Source organism: Achroia grisella, unplaced genomic scaffold, assembly GCF_030625045.1.
Source record: "Achroia grisella isolate CSIRO2021 unplaced genomic scaffold, CSIRO_AGI_Agris_v1 utg567, whole genome shotgun sequence".
In the NCBI taxonomy this organism is placed as follows: domain Eukaryota; kingdom Metazoa; phylum Arthropoda; class Insecta; order Lepidoptera; family Pyralidae; genus Achroia; species Achroia grisella.
In genome coordinates, this window is record NW_026712947.1 from 2,339,800 (window position 1) to 2,362,581 (window position 22,782).

The following is a 22,782-nucleotide window of genomic DNA, read 5'->3' on the forward strand; positions in this document are numbered from 1 at the left end:
GGCCATAGATATATTATGTGTTGCGGGTATTTCAATACGATGTTGTTGGTTGAGACGATGTATATTACAGATGATAATAGACTGACAATATATACATAGAAATATTGATCTTATATACTAAATGACAATAGGAAAATCTAAGGAGGTCGGATTTCACCAATCGTAGTGTAAACACGTTCAAGGAAACGGAGTTCAGCGTGAACTCAAAAAAAGCACGACGTTGATCTCGTTTTCTTTAAATGGAATTCACCAGCGTTATATAGACCGCGTTTACCAAAATGAAGTTTATATTTTCATTCGTTCACAGTGTTACACGCTCATAAAATAATATTTGATGCAATAGGTAGTTTAAATAAAATAATTCTAAGAAATATTTGTAATTCAATCATGTGATAATTAGGATAAGTTTTTAAATTTTAAATTTAATAAGTACCGTCGACTAGAATATATATAAAACAACCTATACCTATAAACTAGTAAAAAATATTTTATTGAGGATTTTTTTACACTACTGGCAATTTTCTTTTTATTCCCGATATTGTATTGTCAAAAATTTGATTGATGACTGTTTGACAACTGACAGCTGCTGTAAATACGTTTAAAGAGTTAACTGTAGGAAATCAGACGTTCAGAATTTATAAACATGTTTAGCGAAATTTGTAGTGGTGAAATGCAAAATGAAGCTTTGAACACGTTTAAACGTTTTAATGGCGTTCAGTTCGAACTAAACGCGATCAGTTTCTTTGGTGAAATCCGACCACAGTACCGAGAGACGGCAGTGCTTAGTACACAATATTGGATTTGTCTTACTAGACATTATTAAATGCAATTATTATTTTGATGTATCTAGGTAACTGTTTCCCAACTTTGTAGACGTTTAAGCAGAGCGCAGTGACAGAAGTGTAATAAAACAATTGTAGGTATAAAAATAACTCTATGTTTTAAATATAGATAAAAACGGCCAGCGATTCTCATTGTAGGCCTCTAACACTCTAAGACCCATACTTAAAATTCCAGTGTCCTTGCGAGTCGTCTCGTTGGGACCTCGAGGACCCTTCAGCATTCGACTGTACCTGAGTTGCGTATAGTATCACCATTTGGTGCTTGTTAAAGTTGTAATATTAAAAAAAATGTTTTGACACTTTCATATTATATTTGTGAATGAAAATAAATTGTCAATATTGAAAAAAAATGTTTTATTGTTTCATATAATTGGTGAACAGTTATATACCTATATATGCAGTAAGATGGACGTCACGTTCTTGGTATTCCTTATGCCTTTATATTAAAAGCCAAAGAAAAAAGTATCATCCTTCTGGTGCAAATTTTTTACAAACTTTCAATGTCATATTTATTTATATTTAATCAACGGCTAAAAAAATATTTTTCAAGCTGTTGAGGTTTTATGTACAATTCTTTTTTATGTCAATATTTTAAAAAGTGAGAATGTATTTTTTTGTGTCAATTAGATATTTAGAAATTTTTGCAATAAATATTATAATATTTTTTCTATTCAGCTTTTCTATTAATATTTTCTTTTCCTAAACTTGATGGAGTGAAGTTTCGATTTCGGACACAAGTTTGTTCCGGTACTCTATAACGTTTGCCTGCGACATATTAGCATGGCCGCTGTACAAGGCATCTCCGGTACTGTCATCCGCAGAGCAATGAATGTTGTTGATTTGTAACATGTCATTGATATGCAGAAGGAACAGAGTCGCAGACAGCACACAGCCTTGTGGAACACCAGCATTCACAGAGTATGGGTCGGAGCAATTCCGACCGTTATTGGGTTATACCTATATTGCAACACTTGTTTCGCCTCTAACGGGGCAGATAGTCCGTCCACACAAGCTACGACTTTTAATAATGACAATATTTGTTTGTTTCCAAAATTTAATTAATTTTGGCGCAGAAGTTTTAAAAATGCTTTGTTTTAATGCGTTGATTGATAACAATTGCACAATTATTATTTGTTTCTTACAAACGTTGTGTTTTTGTGTACATAAAGTGTATATGTGTGACGATTAGAACTTGAAAATTGTACCATTGTGATTAAGGGGCCGTGTTGTAGCATGGAAACTCAATGGTTTATAATATTTTGACGTCGATCGTCACTCTACTTCTTGTATTACAATTTTACTAATGTCTACCAATACGTGTTGTTTTGTTTAATAATAATATTCTCCAATAATATTTGCATACAACGTTTCGTCGCCCATTTCAAAAACTTACAACCCTTTTTAGCATTAAAAAGTAGCTCATTCTTTCTCAGGGTCTAGACTAAAGTGGTCTATATACACACACCACTCCCAGGGGTCTATATACACACACGACTCCCAGGGGTCTATATACACACACTACTCCCAGGGGTCTATATACACACACTACTCCCAGGGGTCTATATACACATACGACTCCCAGGGGTCTATATACACACACGACTTCCAGGGGTCTATATACACACACGACTCCCAGGGTTCTATATACACACACGACGCCCAGGGGTCTATATACACACACTACTCCCAGGGGTCTATATACACACACGACTCCCAGGGGTCTATATACACACACAACTCCCAGGGGTCTATATACACACACGACTCCCAGGGGTCTATATACACATACGACTCCCAGGGGTCTATATACACACACGACTCCCAGGGGTCTATATACACACACGACTCCCAGGGGTCTATATACACACACGACTCCCAGGGGTCTATATACACACACTACTCCCAGGGGTCTATATACACACACCACTCCCAGGGGTCTATATACACACACCACTCCCAGGGGTCTATATACACACACGACTCCCAGGGGTCTATATACACACACGACTCCCAGGGGTCTATATACACACACGACTCCCAGGGGTCTATATACACACACGACTCCCAGGGGTCTATGACAAACTGCAAGTTGTCTACGACAGCGGCCATATTGTTGTTTTTATTTTATGTTTTAACACTAAACTTTATTACAGTTAGAAATTTACAAGAAATCAATACCAGGTAAGAATGGGGGGTCTACCCAAAACCGAAAAATATTAAGAGGTCTACGACACAAAAAAGTTTGGGAACCTCTGGCTTAGACTCTGTTCCAAATTTCATTTAAATCGATTCAGTAGTTTTAGCGTGAAAGCACGATAGACAGGTAGACAGACAGACAGAGTAACTTTCGCATTTATATTTGTATACCAAATTTCATTTAAGTCTATTTAGTAGTTTTAGGGTGCAAGCGCGACAGACAGACAGTAGCTTTCGTTCATATTAGACCTACACATTTTTGTACCTACCCACAATTCTTCGAGAATCTTATTACTCAAAGCTTGTGTAGGATACGCTACCGAGGTTTACGCCCTAGGACCCAACACTCTTTTCTGGACCCTCAGAGCGGCGGATGTGGGGGCATCCAAAGCTCATTGGCGAGGAGTGGTCCGTGGAGGGTGGGTACGGAGTGGTCCCCGTAACCCACACTCGGAGGCAGCTCTGTCATGGAGAACGCGGCCGGCGTGCGGACGAATATTATGCTCCCGTGCGTCCGGCGGATTTTCGTGGTGCGAAGGAACACCGGGGGGTTTTTGGTGGGTCAAGTCCCACAGTATCCGTCCGTACCCTCTCATAAAGACGGACGGTACTGTTTTGAACATTTCCCCTCGAAAAAAAAAAAAAAAGTTTACGCTACCGAAAGCAAAGGCAATCGACTTGTGGACCCTCTATATCCTAGAAATATCTTAACTTCTAGAGATGTTATGTTTGTCGAGGATAAATTCTATCAAAATCCTGATATGGGATTGTCCATTAATCACGTGACACTTGAAAGGGGTGGAGTTTGACAAAAATCACGAAAATATCACAATGGGGAGGGGCGGTGTAGTAAGATATCACGTGTATATATTTTTCCTATTATGGCAATCAACAACCTGCAACCTAGTCTAGACTTTTCTGTCATGATCCTTAACTTCATAATAAAATACAATTATAAAGATAATATTAAAAAATAAATAAATAAATAATCTCAGGACAATTCACACAGCGCAATCTAGACCCAAATTAAACTACCTAAAGCTTGTGTTATGGATACTAAACAACTGATACAAATACATAGATATGTTTTTTTTTCGTAAATACATACATATTATACATAGAAAATACCCAGACCGATACAAACAATTGTACTCATGAATACAAATGTTTGTGTCGTGCGAGGAATCGAACCCGCGACCATCGGAAGTAAGGCGGTGTGCTAAACCGCTAGACCACAGAGGCCGTCAAAAAATAATAAGATTCTTTGCGAGCACTAAAAATACACGTGATCTTGGGGGATGGGCGGGATTCCTAAACCTCACGTCTCACCAAGGGCCTCCCCCTTGGTGAAACGTGAGGTCGTGGACGTGAGGACACAAGTGGGTTAAGAAATGCTAACAAAAGATCACGTGTTTAACGGACGGCCCCCAATGACCAAGTTTTATACTCATTTCAGAAGCCGGATATGCTACCTATTTATAATCCAGCAGCCGGATATGCTTGTACCTATTTATCTAAACCGGTTCAGCATTTTCAACCTACGGATAGGATAACGGTTTTATCATATGCTACAACGCGCATGTTGGTGACAGAACTCTTTTAAAGCTGTTTCTATTTTTAAACCATATATTTTCATTTTCAATTTTTTGTATATATTTTTTATTATATTGTTTTTCTATTATTAATAATAATAATAATCTCAGGACAATTCACACAGCGCCATCTAGATCCAAGTTAAGCTAGCTAAAGCTTGTGTTATGGGTACTAGACAACTGATACAAATACATAGATTTTTTTTTCGTAAATACATACATATTATACATAGAAAACACCAAGACCGATACAAACAATCATACTCATGAATACAAATGTTTGTGCCGTGCGAGGAATCGAACCCGCGACCATCGGACGTAAAGCGGTGTGCTAGTAGACCACCGAGGTCGTTATTGTGTCATATACGTTGCCACTAACATTACTACAAGTTTGGTAAGTTATTTTATTTATTTTACTCGTAATTTTGCATGCCTTTGCTTTTTATTATATAAATTTATAGTTATACTACTGGAACTCTAACATCGTTGACGGCCACGACTGAGTATTGTCTACTAATGTGTATGTTATCGTTACACTACCCTACTTTGTAAAATATTATATATTTTAATTCCAAGAAAGAATTTTTTTTTTATGGATGATAATGGAATGGAGGATGATAAGGTGAGCGTGAAGTCAGAGCAGTTAGCCCATCGTGACAAATTCACCAAGAATTTATCACGATGGTTTCCAGGGGGAACCACGTGGAGGTCAACCTGACATGGTACATTGCTAGCAATAAGATGATCAGTCCATATTACTAACAATCCCCATTCCCCCCTCCAATAAAGAATTATTATTATTATTATTTCTTAAACTTAAAAGAAAATTCTCATCTCCCCTCTTAAGGAGAGGAGATGGCAACGTACCCCCGGCAGAAGCACAGTCGGCCGGGGTTCAGGGCCCCAGGGAGAGAAACCGGCGTACAATGCGGGCAGAATCTAACAGCACCTCTTATTATTATTATTATTTTTATTATTTTTTCTCGACTTTCGCCGGTAATCTTGGTATGTACGGGCCTAAGCCAAGTACACAACAATGTTCTAATTTTAGGTGAATATTCTATATATGTAATATTATGTTATCTGTGCTATAATATAAATGTTGGCCTAATCTGTTTGTAGAAATTTTCTGACAATGCGGCATGTGTTTAGAACTACAGCTTTCTGTAGTTGGCGGTATATATTAGGGGGCAAGTTGAGGGTATTTATTGACTGATGTATCTGTTTCGGTATGACACCTGTAGTTGAGAGGACGATTGGGACTATTGTTACTTTTTGTAAGTGCCAGAGTCGGGTTATTTCTGTTTGTAATTCTTTATCACTGCCGTTGCCAGCCGTATTAGCGCTAATAAATTAAAACATCATTATTTTCCATAAAACTTTATTGAGAACAACATTCAATTGACATACATTATAATAATACAATTACTGATATGTATGAGATAATATGTTCGGGAGCGTCTCCCAGGCCTACAGTGATATACGCGCTATATGCTAGTATAATATCTATAAACATCAATTTTTGTTCATACCTATACTATTGTCCAACACTCCAATATGACTCATCTCATACGCAACTCATCTCAAGCGGATTCACATCAATATAACTAAGATTACCAACTATATTTTGTTCAAAAAGATTAGCTACACTTTGCAAGTATTTCATAGGCGAAAAAAAAAGCAATGGACTCCAATATGACTCGTCTCATATGCGACTCATTTTATTTTTTTTGTCACGAGAATAACCTAACCAATGGAATGGTGCACCCGCCTGCGCTAACGGTTTACGCTGGTAGCACCAGTGGAGGATGATAAGACGAGCATGAGGTCAGGGTGGTATGAGTGGAACCGCGTGGAGGTCGACCTAACATAGCCCTATAATGGTGGCAAATTCGTGACAAATTAGGAATTTATCATGGTGGTATCACCTGACATAATGGGTTATGAGTCTGGAACCTTTCCCCCCCCTAACCTCATTTTTTTTTTTTTTTTAAAGGAGGTCGACCTAACATATACTAGACCTCATAGCCTAGCAATTGACCTCATGTTCATCTTATCACCCTCCACTGGTCCCCGCCGTCAGACCTCCACGCGGTTCCCCACGATAAATTCCTGGTGAATTGTCACGGGCTAACGGACTGACCTCATGTTCATCTTATCACCCTCCACTGGTGCCCCGCCGTCAGACCTCCACGCGGTTCCCCATGATAAATTCCTGACGAATTGTGGGCTAACGGACCTAACCTCACGTTCATCTTATCATCTTCCACTGGTTCCCCGTCAGTGTAAATTCACAATCTTATTTTATATCCTATCTACAGGAATAATTGGTTTGTAGTACAATAGTATAGCTATTACAATTCACTACAAAACTAATTCAAACACGTGTCTACCGCTTCATACGAGGGGAGGGATTTAGTAATGAGTAATATATCCCCATCGCTGTAAATGACATGAAACATTAGGTCGACCTCTACGCGGTCGCTCTTGGAAACCACAACAGGTAACACCTAGTATATACGAGTATATGTACTTCTAATTGTAACATTTCTTATTATGATGCTAAATCCTGTCACACTTTAATTACATAACAACAATTCACAAATTGTGAAAATTAACACAACGTTCATTTTGTGAATTTTAATATTTATTACACATATAAATAAAATTGAAGTCTCTTTGTAATATTGAAATAACCGTTTTTTACTACATGCATATGAATATAAATACGGTACATACAACAAAATAACATTTTTTATAATTTTTATCTGTCTGCCTGTCTGTCTGTTTGTTCCAACTAATCTATGAAATGACTGGACCTATTTTGATGGGACTTTTTTTGGCAGGTAGCTGCTGTAATAAGAAGTAACTTAGGCTACTTTTATTTTAGAGAAAACAATTCAGAAATATAAAGTTAAATCGAACGAAGTCGCGAGAACAGCTAGTTTATAATAAATTACCTAATCGCCTCGGCATCGCACGGGTGTACATGTATTATACATATAAACCTTCCTCTTGAATCAATCTATCTATTGCTGAGCACTGCATTAAAATGCGTCGCGTATTTAAAAGAAATATGCGAACAGACAGCAACGACGACTGTTTTATACTATGTATATATTTATTTATATTAGTTTTATCACGATTTTGTTTTAATAGAACTATCAGGAGATAGGTAATTAAAGTAAAAATACAGTAAAGTTTTGGCGGGATGTAACTGTGACAGAATTTAGCCGCCATAATGACGGCGTTTTATTTTTTTATCGAATAATAAATTGGAGTATAGTAACAACTAGATCTTACAGATATTTAAGCACAATTATTATATTTATAACAAGCCTAATTCTAAGTTCATTTATTAAGTTACCACATTAGTGTCTAGATCAGTGATTCCCCAACTGGTCTATATCCCACAGGAGTCTATGACAAACTGCAAGCGGTTTACGATAGCGGCCATCCTGTTGTTTTTACTTTATGTTTTTAACACTAAACTTTACTACAATTAGAAATTCACAAAACATCAGTACCAGGTAAGAATAGGGGGTCTACCCAAAACCGAAAAATATTAAGAGGTCTACGACACAAAAAAGTTTGGGAACCTCTGGTCTAGACTCTCTGTTCCAAATTTCATTTAAATCGATTCAGTAATTTTAGCGTGAAAGCACGATACACAGAAGAATGGGGGTCTACCCAAAACCGAAAAATTTAGCAAGGGGTCTACTACCTACACAAAAACTTTGGGAACCTCTGGTCTAGATCATTAACATATATCTATATATTAAAACATTGTTTTACAATTCTTCAAAGCCCTTGACGGACTCTCATGAACATATGTGAATATATTTTCGGGAACAACTTCACCAATCATGATCTGCTTCTTCCTTATCCCATTTATTTGGGGTCGACGTGATACATTATATTACGAGAGAATGGACATAAAAATGTTGGGAATAATTATTTATTAAGTATCTAAACATATAAAGCTCTACAAATTTTAGGACAGATATTTTTGACCTCCAAATTCATGCTATTACATTATAGATATATAATAAATATATAGATTATTTAAGTTTACTATCTATTAGTTATAGACAGACAGAATAGTTTTTTTTTCATACAGATTTCTATATACAATAAAGCTTGATATGTATTATAAATTCCTACTATTTTTCATGTTATTTGTTATTATTTAAACGTCGGTAGACATTTCATCTAATTTGGACGAGCAGATCCATATATTTATATAGTGTTCACTATATTAACCAAATTATATATATAACAACAAAAATATTGTGTACTAAACATTAACACAATTATATAAAAGTGCCATTTTACTTACAGTAATATATAATTTTATATATAATGGTATAAATAATAATAATTTTAAATGGTACACTCAAATTCGTCGAAATATAACGTTTATATAAATATATATTTAGAAAATAAATTAATACAACAGATTTTTCCATTTATACAATCAATAATGCTAGTAGGTTTAAAGAACCAACGATATGTATTAAATTTAAGTTCATATATTATATATATGGTAAATACAAAATAATTATATGTACTTTATAATTCTACATCTAAAACTACACTAGCTTATGAAGCTATTCATACATATATATACATTCTTAGTTTTAAGAAGCAAATGTTTAGTTTAGTCGATAGTTAACAATATCTCTACCTACCTTACATTTATGTATAGAATAATTTAAATCTAAATGTAACTGAAATTTTTTTTTTCGGACTACTCTAATGCCCGCGGGTGGTGCTACAGCTTCACCGGATGATAGCGGGTGAGTGCTGATAGCACTCCAGCTGTTGTTAGCTCAGGCTGTTATACATCAGGAGAATACAGGCTACAAAATTCATGCGAGTGAAACCGCGGGTATGGATAAGTTTCAATAAAGTATTAAGTATATTATTTACTAATATATTCCATGAACACACCTAAGTAAACAACTGTTCTATAGTTATAGGGGAACAACCTCCACTAGGTATAATTGCATATATTCATACCAATCTTAATAAAATAATGAACACATTTAAATGATATTTAAAACATACACATAGCAGTATAATTTCAAGATTAATTTTCATATAAAACATTGTGTCGGCTTATGTATTGGATGGAAATATGCGTGAATTGGAACGGTGTGCGAATGGAACGGAGAAAGATGTGCGAGAGAGAGAGAAAGCAAGCGGGTAAAATATAACAGGAAATATTTTAAATAACCAATTGAGTGACACTTAAGACTGAATAATAAAGGAAATATTAGAAATTCTCTCGCTGTTCCATACTTATAATATTATAAAAAAAAACATAACGCTTTATAGAGATCATAACAAATTTAACAGAATGAAGTATAAAATGTTATAAATATAGTATATAAGTTAAACTTTCTCTCGCTGTTCCATACTTATAATATTATAAAAAAAACATAACGCTTTTTAAAGATCATAACAAATTTAACAAAATGAAGTATAAAATGTTATAAATATATCAAACGTTCTATAAGTTAAATCATTTTTGTTGCCTATTTAATAAAACTAAGTATTAATAATCGACTAATAAATTATTTTTACACTTAATATAAAACATTACACATTTATTACTTAATAACAAACGTAAGCAAAGGTGCTCCATTACAAAACTAAAGTTACCGCAGTTTTTGACATATTTTATTTTCCCAATCACATTATCATTTTCAACTTAATAATTATATAGGAACTGAAGTATAAAATAATTGATATAACAATGAAATGTATAATAATTGTATAAGTCAAGCGTAATTTTGTATGTCATTGCAAATTAGTTTTTGCACATTGTATGCAATTTGATCCAACTTGAAAGATAGGATAGCTTACATCTCAATTTATAGTCGCAGTATTATTTTATTGCAAAATATTTTTATATATAAAGACTTAGTTAGCCACAGCAACGCGTGCTGCTGTATATACCTACTATAATATAATAAGTTTATCATTAATTTATGATATGTTTTATATATCACTAAATTACTTATGTACCTACACTAAAATTCCTTTGATATGTATGCGAAATTCTTGGTCATGCTTTGCATGAACATGTACATTGATATGTATACGTTTCATATTATATCTAACCACTATGTTAAATATAAGTATAATATAATTAGACAACAAATGTAAAATTTGCTAATTAAATAACTTATTAAGTACAAATAAGAAGCACAATATTGACATTTAAATAAGTAGGTAGGCACCTTTGTATTGTATAGAAAAAAATAAATCTACAGACATACTTATAAATAAAATTGGAGTGTCTGTTTGTAATATTGAAATAACATTTTTTGCCTGTCTGTCTGTTTGTTCCGGCTAATCTCTGAAAAGGGGAGCTGATGTAATAAGGAGTAATGTAGGTTACTTTTATTTTAAAAAATAAAGTTAAATTCCACGCGGACGAAATTGCGTGTGTTAGGGTCCACATGGATATTTTCGAAAAATCTGATATTTTATATTAAAAGAAGGTAGTTTCATTATTACTCGGTATCGTTAAACTAGTTGCGTATAACCCTCACTCATATCTTCTCTGTATAAAAGGAGGGTTTTTCTAAGGCATTCGGTGTTTGAGCACAGGATGTGCTGGTTGTATTTTAATTGCTAAAGTGAATTGTGTTAGAGACATAGTTAAATTAATGTTATATAGTTGTTATTTTATTATAATACATACTTTTACTAGTACATAGAGTTGATATTTCTAACACGTGTAACAAATAAAACACACGTGTAAAGCATAGGGTTTTCGACATTTCATTCCGTTTTGCTTATTCTTATAGATAACCGAAGGAACAATGAAAATACTATTCCATTTACACTTATAAGTGTCACGTGTATCGTTTGATTGGTTAATAAATTAATAAATATATATATATTGATAATTTTCTTAAATTAATATAATTTCCTATACCCAAGCTCGATTAGCACAAAATTTGGTTGGCACATCCCTGATATATAAGATGTGTATTAGCTACGGTAACGTTTACCATGAGATATGTCCCATGCTTGTCTGTCACCATTTTGTAATAAAAAAATCATGGCAGTAAACATCTGATGGAAAAGGGACTTTAGGATCCATGCCTGAAGGTTACAAGATTGAGTAGTAAGATCAAAATTGTTCAAAAATTCAAATTCAAAAGTATCTTTATTCATATAGGTTTATTACAGACTCTTGTGATATGTCAAATCTACCGTCAATTCGGAATAATTTCGAGATGAGAAGAACTGACAAAAACTCAGCTCGTATTCTTTTCAAATAAATGTTATACATGTTTACAATAATACAGATTCATTTAAATTTAAATTTTAAAATTGTATTGTTTAAATTGTAGTTACTAAACAAGCGTAGCCAAACCACTGAACTTTCAGCAATCCTTCTAAAGGATATAGGTACCTTACTTACTTATTTCAATGACTTCTTTAAACAAATCTTTAAAATAAAACATTTATCTTACTAAACAGCAATACAATTATAATATTAAAGCTTTTTAAAACAATAATGTGAACACAGACTTTAACAATAGCATTAAAAAATATACAATTTTTAAAATATTATTAAATTCGTTTTCATAGCCCCTACGACCCCGAAGGGCACACACAATTTATTATTTAATAACAACAATATTGACTGTAAATAAATAAAATAAAACATGTAACATTTTTATAATAATAACACTAATATAAATAAAACATCATTAAATATAATTGCCAAATTTACCGTAGAATATAAATTAAATTTAGTATATACTAAACTACTTAATATGGCAATTAAATCCGGTTTATCATCTTAATATAAAATTATAACAAGTATAATATTATATATTAATAATAATATGATATATTACAAGTCTAAATTTTATGATATCACCACAGCATTGACAATATTTATAATCTATGACTAGTCTAGTAAATAGCAACACATTATATATCTACTGTGACATGTTTCATGTTATATAAGAGATTACAGTCGCTGCTAATTCGTCACCACCTACCATCGTTTAGGTATATCAAATAGAAATAATGTTTATTAAAATAAACATAGTAAATTTGAATTGTCATAATTTTTTTAATCTACGACGTCACACGAAGAACGAGTAAGAAACTTGCGTGTTGCCGTTTTATTTAAATGTTGTTCAGCATTTTTTGTAAATACGAATTGACAAATGGCAATATTGACAAAAGTTAATAAATAGTTACTTGAGTAACAAATTAAATTGGTCATAGTTATGAGAGCAGTTGCTAGACCAAAAATTGACATATATTGTGATCTTTTCTTAAGAGAAGGTTATAATTTATTTTTAATAGGTTGGTCATAGTTATGAAGTCGGTTGTTTGACCAAAAATTTACAAATTTGGTGATATTTCTTAAGGGAAGGTTAGAGTTTATTTTTAATAAATTGGTTATAGTTTGGTCATAGTTATGAGAATAGTCGTTAGACCAAAAATTGACAAATATTGTGACCTATTTCTTAAGAGAAGGTTATAGTTTATTTTTAATAAATTGGTTATAGTTTGGTCATAGTTATGAGAGCAGTTGCTAGTCCAAAAATTGTCAAATATTACCCTTTCTTAAGAGAAGTTTATTGTTTATATATATTTGTTATTCGACTATAGTTGTTTCGTCTACAGTCAGTATTTGAATCACTCACGCGCAACAGACAATCTTAATTAAAATTCTGGCGTAATTATTTATGAAATATAAATACTTATATACTGGCCATATTATTTTATACATATAGCAGATATGGAGTAATTTATTTATGCTATAAATTAATTATCACATCAATAATTTAAGTGTTTTTATTAAATCCTTGTACCAATTCGGATTGTTCTCAAAAATGAGTTAAGTTGAATCATTTTTTGAAAATGTGTCTCTACAGCTTCACCGGACGATAGGGGCGGGTGCAGATGGCACTCCAAACCCGCAGAAGGACTTATGGAGCGGCTGAAGGCCAACTCCTGCCTTACGTATACGACTTTTTTCCGTGTTATTTCTTATTGCCTGGCATATATTCTGCAGTCGTCGTAATTTTTTATCGCGTTTGAAGTGGACAGAAGATCGATCGGAGGGTGGTCGCGGGATCGATCGATAATCTAAAGAATATTGACTTATATTTTTGTCATTAAATATTCAGGAGATGGCTGTTACGATGTGACAGATTATCTCAAACGCTACCTATATTTAAATAATTAAATTATTAAAAGTGCATCACATCAGTATAATAATCGTGTAGTTTGATAATCTTGTTCCTATTCATAATAATTTAATATTTTTATTGATTTTATTCAATCATAACAATTTTGAAGTTCGCTAATTGCGTAAAGCAGATATTTTTATCATTATATATAGGAGATGGCTGTTACGATGTGACAGATTGTCTCAAACGCTACCTATATTTAAATAATTAAATTATTAAAAGGGCATCACATTGTATAATAATGGGCAGTTTGATAATCTTGTCTATTCATAGGGCGTTTAATATTTTTATTGATTTTATTCAATCATAACAATTTTGAAGTTCGCTTTGTAAAGCAGATAAGTTATATTATATATACGAGGGCTTCCCAAACTGTGCGTCGCGATACTCCAGTGCGTGTGTCTTGGGCGAAGCGACGCATCACGATCTTGTCTCATGGGCATCGCGACCTTGTCTCATGGGCGTCGCGACATTGTCTCAGGGGCATGTGACGTTGTCTCAGGGACGTCGCGACATAGTTTCATGGGCATCGCGATGTTGTCTCAGGGCGTCGCGACCTAGTCTCTTGAGCCTTGCGACATTGTCTCAGGGCGTCGCGATCTAGTCTCATGGGCGTCGCGACTTTGTCTCAGGGGTGTCACGAGTCGATACGACATAGTGATCTTGTATACTTACATAAATATCTCTTATTATTTTTGTACTCATGTTTTGAATTTGTTCTAATTTTCTAATAACAATTATAAATATCCAAGCAGTGTTTTTCTGTTAACCTATTACTAGGCTAGTACTAAAATTGGTAAGTATTTTTAGAGGCTGGGTTGAAGGACGTCGCAAAAAAATATCCAAGACCTAATGGCGTCATAATACGAATAAGTTTGGGAAGCCCTGATATATACCGTATATGTAATGAATATAAATAACTCAAATTCATAAATACTAGATATAATACAACAAATGTATAGATTACTAGTCAGAAAAGTGTATAGACATATATAAAATTTAAAAACTACCCTACTTAATAAAAAATGCAAACAATATATACTATTTTGGACAGTAAAACCGTTATAATATATATAGTTAAATATTATAATATATAACTATTTTCTTATCATTACTCTTTTGGAATAAATTGATAAGTATTTAGTTGCTTCATTCTTTTTTAAAAATTAAATACAATAAAAAGAAAATTTTATATCCACCAATTCGCGTAGATTTTCTAATGGCAACATTTAATGTGGCGAAAGTTTCTATAATATTTCATTAATTGCTACATGTCTGTCAAAATAAGCAGTTGCTATAAACTTTTATATTATTATTATTAATAAAGCTTTAACTTCCACATAATATTTTTCAAACATTATACTTTTGGTTTATTTATTATTTTTTTCTATTATGTGGCCCCCTCGGGTAAAAGCCTCCTTCATCTTCCGCCATCCCTCTCTATCATTGCAGTTCGCATCCAGTCTATTCCTGCTATGATTTTTATGTCATCTAAGTTTTAATCCCATCTTAAAAAAAAGATTTCAACCTTTATATTAACTACTTAAAATAAAATAATACAGTGAGATCCATTTTGAAACATCAATTATCTAACTCTATCATAAAATAATAATTTAATTGTTATGTTGAATTTAGCTACATCAAACAAATTAAAGACAAAATCGGAGTCGTGTTGTATCTACATTTAAAGAGCTGATGGAAGATGGTTGCAAGTGGCAAGAGCTCCACCGACAGAGCGTGGCTCTTAAATTATGAATGATTAGTGGAGAATTTAGAGTTAATCATCAGTAGTCTGCCATATCTCTACCAAAGAATGGTGTGCAAAGTAAGCTGTTTAATATCTGAAATACTGCAGACAGAAGACATGTGTATTCTGTTTCTATTTTTATTTCTTTATTATTCTATGTTTTTTTATTTCTGTATTCTTTATTCTATGTTGTTGGTCGCATTTGGCCTTTACAGCTTCTGACTGACGGACGACTGTACTCCAAACCCGCGGAAGGACTTATGGAGCGGCTGAAGGCCAACTCTCGCCTGACGGATACGACTTTATTATGAAGCACCGCTAGGGGATCGAACCTCAGATCAGGATGATGTAATTTCGATCCCTATCTAAATTGGATATGGATCGGACGATCGGAGGGGACCGTTTTGGTAAACATTACAAAATGTACACGTAAATTTTCAAATTTTGCAGTCGTATTTATCACTTTAGTTCGACTAATTTTTAAGATAACAGTTGAGCTAGCTTCGCAATCTCAAATTGATGTTTTATTTATTATTTAGATAGTAACACAGTATCAAACTGAATATATTTTTTATTATTTAGAATTAGAAAATAACGCTTCAAAATGACGCACTGCCTAGGGCAATCTAAATTTATTGGACGTTGAGATTCTATTAATTTTCTCGCAATAAAATTCAAAATGGCGTCCATACGCTGAGCTAATTCACATAAGACTTATATAGCACGGCAACGATCTCCATAAACTCTGTTTTTATTTACTTAAACTATAATTAGATAGGTATCACTACGAAGCATTTTATAGGAAAATCCTAATCACATTCAGAAATATTTACTTCTAAATATATAATATAAATGTATATCTTATTGTATATTTTAACAATAAACATACTATTTACAACTACTGTTCATGTTTGATATGTATTCAGTGCCCCAGAGTACTAAGCTATACTTAACTAAATAATATAACAAGATTATCTCATTTAATCTAAACTGTACTTAAATACTACAAATTGTGGTTTATAGAAAACCAAAATGGTTTTATCACCAATACGAAATATCGTATTTAAAACTCCAATTCCTAATCCTTATGATATAATGAAGTAAATATATTACAAAGTTATATATATATGATATGTTTTAGTATTAACGAGTGAGTTTGTAACTCAAACTGTCTGATATGTATAATTTATATATAATTCTTCAAGACACTTATATTAGATATATGTATATTATATAACATATATAAAGAATAATAGACGCTGTAGACAATTTCAACAAAAGTTTCTATTATCGGAATTAATTTCAACAAAGATCTATCTTCGGTTCTGAAACACTACCAAGCATTTTATAGGAAAAGCCTAATCATATTGAGAAATATATACTTCTAGGTACATACAATATTATATACTATATCTTACTATATGTACATTATTATATAATAATAAACATACTATTTACAACTACTGTTCATGTTTGATATGTATTCAGTGCCCCAGAGTACTAAGCTATACTTAACTAAATAATATAACGAGATTTTCTCATTTAATCTAAACTGTACTTAAATACTACAAATTGTGATTTTTCACCAATATATTTCATATTAATAATGAAATTGGTACTTTAAAGTCCAATTCCTTATCCTTACGATATATATGTATGATCTTATATGTATTTAATATAATTACATTTAATTTATTAAAACTAAAGCGCCTTCGAGTCTCTCTGCACTCCCTAAGGTTGACTGGTAGAGAATGCCATTAGCATTAAGCCAGTCTATTGTACAAAATCAATAAAGTTTTAAATAAATAATAATAATAATAAGTAAATATGTAAATACATTACATAAGTTATATATATATATATAAATATATGATATGTGTTAGTATTAAGTAGTGAGTTTGTAACTCAAACTTTCTCATACGTATCATTTATATCTCATCTCATTCTTCATTATACTTATATATATAACACATATAAATAATAATATGTAGATTGCATGAGTAATATGATGTTTAAAATTAACAAGTCAACAATTTGTTAATTTGCTCGTAATGTCAATAGAGATTCAGTTTTGGTTCTGGAACATCACATTAAGAAATATTTACTTGTAAATACAATATTGTATATATAAATATATATCTTATTATATAAAGTTTATATCTTAATAATAAACATACTATTTACAACTACTGTTCATGTTTGATATGTATTAAGTGTCCCTTCAGAGTACTAAGCTATACTTAACTAAATAATATTACGAGATTTTCTCATTTAATCTAAATACTACAAATTATGGTTTATAAAAACCAAAATAGTTTTATCACCAATATTAATATTTTTAAGTCAAAATTTTCTAATACTTATGGTATAATAACATTAATAAGAGTATGATTTACATAAGTTATGATATATATATGATATGTTTCAATATTTTATATAACACTTTCTGATATGTATAGTTTATATATCATTCTTCAAGTCACTTATATTAGATATATATTATATAACATATATAAAGAATAATAGACGCTGTAGACAATTTCAAAATTTTTGAGACAAAGTTTTTAATATCAAAATTGCTGATAATTTCAAGAGAGATTAATTTTCAGTTCTGAAACACTACCAAGCATTCTAAATACAACATTATATAATATATCTTATAATACATATATATTAGTATATAATAATAAACATACTATTTACAACTACTGTTCATGTTTGATATGTATTCAGTGCCCCAGAGTACTAAGCTATACTTAACTAAATAATATAACAAGATTATCTCATTCAATCTAAACTGTACTTAAATACTATAAATTGTGGTTTTTCACCAATATATTTCATATTAATAATGAAATTGGTACTTTAAAGTCCAATTTCCTAAACCTCAGGATATAACAAATTTATAATATATTATATGTATAATTTATGTCTCATCTCATTCTTATATATATATTATAAAACATATATAAAGAATAATAATCAATAAAAATTGCGGACATATTCGAAATTTTCGAGACAATATATGTAATATTAAAATTGTATCCTTATATATAAATATATATCTTATTATATAAAGTTTATATCTTAATAATAAACATACTATTTACAACTACTGTTCATGTTTGATATGTATTCAGTGCCCCTTCAGATACTAAGCTATACTTAACTAAATAGTATAACGAGATTATCTCATTTAATCTAAATTGTACTTAAATGCTAAAAATTGTGGTTTATAGAAAACCAAAATGGTTTTATCACCAATATTTCGTATTAATTGGTACTTTGAAGTCCAAATTTCTAATCCTTAGGATATAATAAAGTGAATATATTATATAAGTTATATATATGATATATTTTACAATTAAGGAGTGAGTTTTAAACTTCAGTTTTCTATAATAATAATGATTGTATATGTTTAAATATTTTATATAACACTGTCTGATATGTATAATTTATATATCATTCTTCAAGACACTTATATTATATATATATAAAGAATAATAGACATTGTAGATATAGATGCGGACATATTTGAAATTTTCGTGACAATATTTTCAACTTTATACGGAAATTTGATCGAAATTTCGAGAAAGATTCATTTTCTGTTCTGGAACATTAACTTCATGGAGTCCAGGGCCTCTTCGAGGAACTGGCGGAACGCCTCTGTGTTGGTAACGCTGGACGATGTGAATGAGGATATGCAGAAGATGACAGACTCCTTCTTGGGGTTGTAGGAGCAGCCGTACCCATCTGGCACCACAGCACCGTACCCCATGAAGGTACCGTCGGTAGTGGTCGCAACCTTGACAGTGTAGAAATGATAATAATCTCAGGACAATACACACAGCGCCATCTAGACCCAAGTTAAGCTAGCTAAAGCTTCTGTTATAGGCACTAGATGACTGATACAAATACATAGATATTTTTTCGTAAATACATATATATTATAAAAACACGCAGACCGATACAAACAATCATATCATACTCATGAATACAAATATTTGCATTGTGCGAGGAATCAAACCCGCGACCACAGGAAGCTAACCGGTGCGGTAAACCTCTAAACCACCAAGTCCGTTAGGAGGAGTCTCTCCACACAATGAAATTACGATGTAGGTGCTCGTTCTATTACTATTCAGAGACAATCAAATCAAAATATATTTATTCATGTAGGTCTATTACAGACTCTTATAATATGTCAAATCTACCGTCAGTTCGAAGTGTTTTCGAGCTAAGAAGAACTGACAAGAAACTCAGCTCATATTCTTTTCAAAATGTACATGTATACAATAATACAGATTCGTTTAAATTCAAATTTGGGAGAATAGAATGACCACCAGCATATACTATCACAATTTTCTAAAAAGGTATTGTCTAATCAGTGTCTATAACAAGAATAGACTAGGCCCCACAAGTAGTACCCGTTCACGAGAATAACGGATGTGCCAGCCATCATTGAAATTAACCATATTAGAAGGCACTTTGATCTGGCCATTTCAAGTTAGACCTATTATATTATCAGATATCAGGCAATATTTACTAACCGTACAACCGAGGGGTGAGTACTGGTCTACTGAGATACAGGCCTCGTGCCTAGTGCAGTCCCAGGATCCAATCCCAATAAATTCTTTATGAAAATGATTTAACATCTGTGTAGGATTGTTTATCAACTGCTTCTTCCTTATCACATTTATTTGTGGTCGTCATAATCTGTTTTTCTCTTCCATTCATCTCTGTTTCCAGTAATCTCAATATTTACTCCCTTTCTTACCATATAAATTGTTTACAAAAATGAATTATTAACTGTATATGATTGTTTATCATCTGCTTCTTCCTTATCCCATTTATTTGTGGTTTTGTGGTCGTTGTAATATGTTTTTCTCTTCCATTCATCCCTGTTCGCAGTCATCTCATTATTTACTCCCTTTCTTACCATATCAATTGTTTACAAAAATGAATTATTAACTGTATATGATTGTTTATCATCTGCTTCTTCCTTATCCCATTTATTTGTGGTTTGGTGGTCGTCATAATCTGTTTTTCTCTTCCATTCATCACTGTTCGCAGTCATCTCGTTATTTACTCCCTTTCTTACTATATCATCTTTCACACAGTCCATCCATGTCTTTTTTTTACCTGTATATGATTGTTGCTTAATAAATTTATTAATCTAATTTAATTCTTACCTGACTCGTGCTGAGTTTGTATTCGATCATTTGTTTGTAAGTAACGTCGGTGAATACTGGTGGAAGTTCTCCCAGGGTCTCCCGCGCCAGTTCCCGCAGCCCTAACAGGTGGTTATCTATCCCTTTACCCAGGATATTGGCTTCCATAATCGAGGTCTGCTGACGAGCTGCTTCTTCAAATTTCTCCAATCGTTTCTGTTCCTGATGGTTGACATATAGTGTAAATATATATATATATATATAATATATAAATATATTATTAATTGTAGTATTCAAAATGCACGTGCTGTCTAATAATAAGTATATAGAGCAGTGTTGCCAACAAAGTTTTAGCAAAACGATATTTTTTTGTGGAACTGGAAATGCATTTATTTGCCATTCCAATCATCAGCACATGACTGTCCATACTTGTTGTACTGCCCATATTTTTAATTTATTCCCATATTTTTCAATGTTTTTTTAATCTGTAAACATTATTTTTTCCGCTTTATAAGACTACCCTAAATCTACTAATATACTAGAAACAATATTTTCCCACCAAATGGTAAATACTTTTAATTGATTTCAAAGACCACTAAAAACATACCCATTGGAATCTTATATTATAATGGTACGTTACTAAGTTGGCAACATTGAATATAGAGAGATTCAAGAACATAGTAATGAAGTACCGGAGTCTCTAGAAGAGATCTTATCAAGGCCTGCACTATTTAAGACTTTATATAAATTTATTTCCAACACTGGGAAGAAATTATATTTTTTTTTTTAAGTTTTTATATTTTATGTTGGGCTAAAAAGGACTTGTATCCAGAGCCGTAAAACATATTAATAAAAGAAAGTAGAAAATAAAGAAAGTGATTAAATAGTAGCTGGCAGGTTACATTAATAACATAGTCCAAGAGCGCGTAAATTTTAAAGAACATATCAGTGTAGTAAGAGAGGCATGCTATACTTGTTAGGACATGTGGAAAGAATGTCAAATGAAAGTGTCATGTAGAGATACGATGCAAAATCATGGATGCAGGTACCGTGGAAGTCTTAGACAGATCTAACATTATTAATTGAGATATCTTTGTATATGCGTATATTGTTTATTATAATAATAGAAACATTTCAAGACAAATTTTACAGCGCCATCTAGTCCCAAGCTAAGCAGAGCTTGTATTACTAGAAAACTCATATAAATACATTTTTTAAAATACATAATATATAGAAAAATCGCAGACACAAACGATCATACTCATGAATACAAATGTCTGTACAGTGCGTGGAATCGAACCCGCCACCATCGGAAGTAAGACAATGTGCTAAACCTCTAAACCCGGTGGTCGTCCATTTTGCCGCTAAGAAACTTCCTCTACGTGGTCGAGTGGAATGAGTAGTCATGCTCACTAAAATGTCCAGACATGTGGCGGCGTGGTGGGCCGGGCCATTGGGCTCCCTAAAATATGGTCGAGCGCAGTGATGGCTGGCTCATCCCGAGTATGACACTCGTGAACGAGTGCTGCTTGTAGGGACTGGTCTGCTCTTATCTCTACGACTGATTTAATCTTATTGTGCTTTTATATTTGAGCCTAAATAAATTAGTACTGGTTGGTAGTTTGTATTCACACGTTTCGACTTGTAAAATGTGAACTTACAAGGATTGTTTAAAAGAGCAACACACAAGTTTCTTGCTTATTCTTCTTGTGATGAGACAGCTTTACGAATAAGCGGTAGATTTAAAAAAATGTTGACTATTCAAAAGTGCTTAAATTAAGTTTATTTGAATAAATGATTTTCTATTCTATTCTATTATACAAACTGTTCAGAAATTTAGAGAATAAAATCATAACTTTTTTTTATCGTATGTTAAAATATCATAATATTGTGCTATTTATCAGTTATGGTCGTACAGAAAACCTTAAATATAAAAATATTTATATATATATGTGTTGAAGTTTATTATTTATATATTAGACAATACATGATGGGTAA

General features: G+C 32.3%; 1 protein-coding gene across 1 annotated transcript in view; it reads right to left on the reverse strand.

The window, feature by feature from the left end:
• Positions 1-19,214: 19,214 nt before the first annotated feature.
• The window catches only part of LOC131848695 (choline O-acetyltransferase), a 39,678-nt gene continuing 36,110 nt past the window's right edge, over positions 19,215-22,782 (reverse strand). The window contains exons 9-10 of the mRNA XM_059198624.1: positions 20,806-21,006; positions 19,215-19,421 (exon numbers count right to left, since the gene is read on the reverse strand). Coding sequence (XP_059054607.1) covers positions 19,215-19,421; positions 20,806-21,006 — 408 coding nt within the window. The remainder of the gene's footprint in view (positions 19,422-20,805; positions 21,007-22,782) is intronic.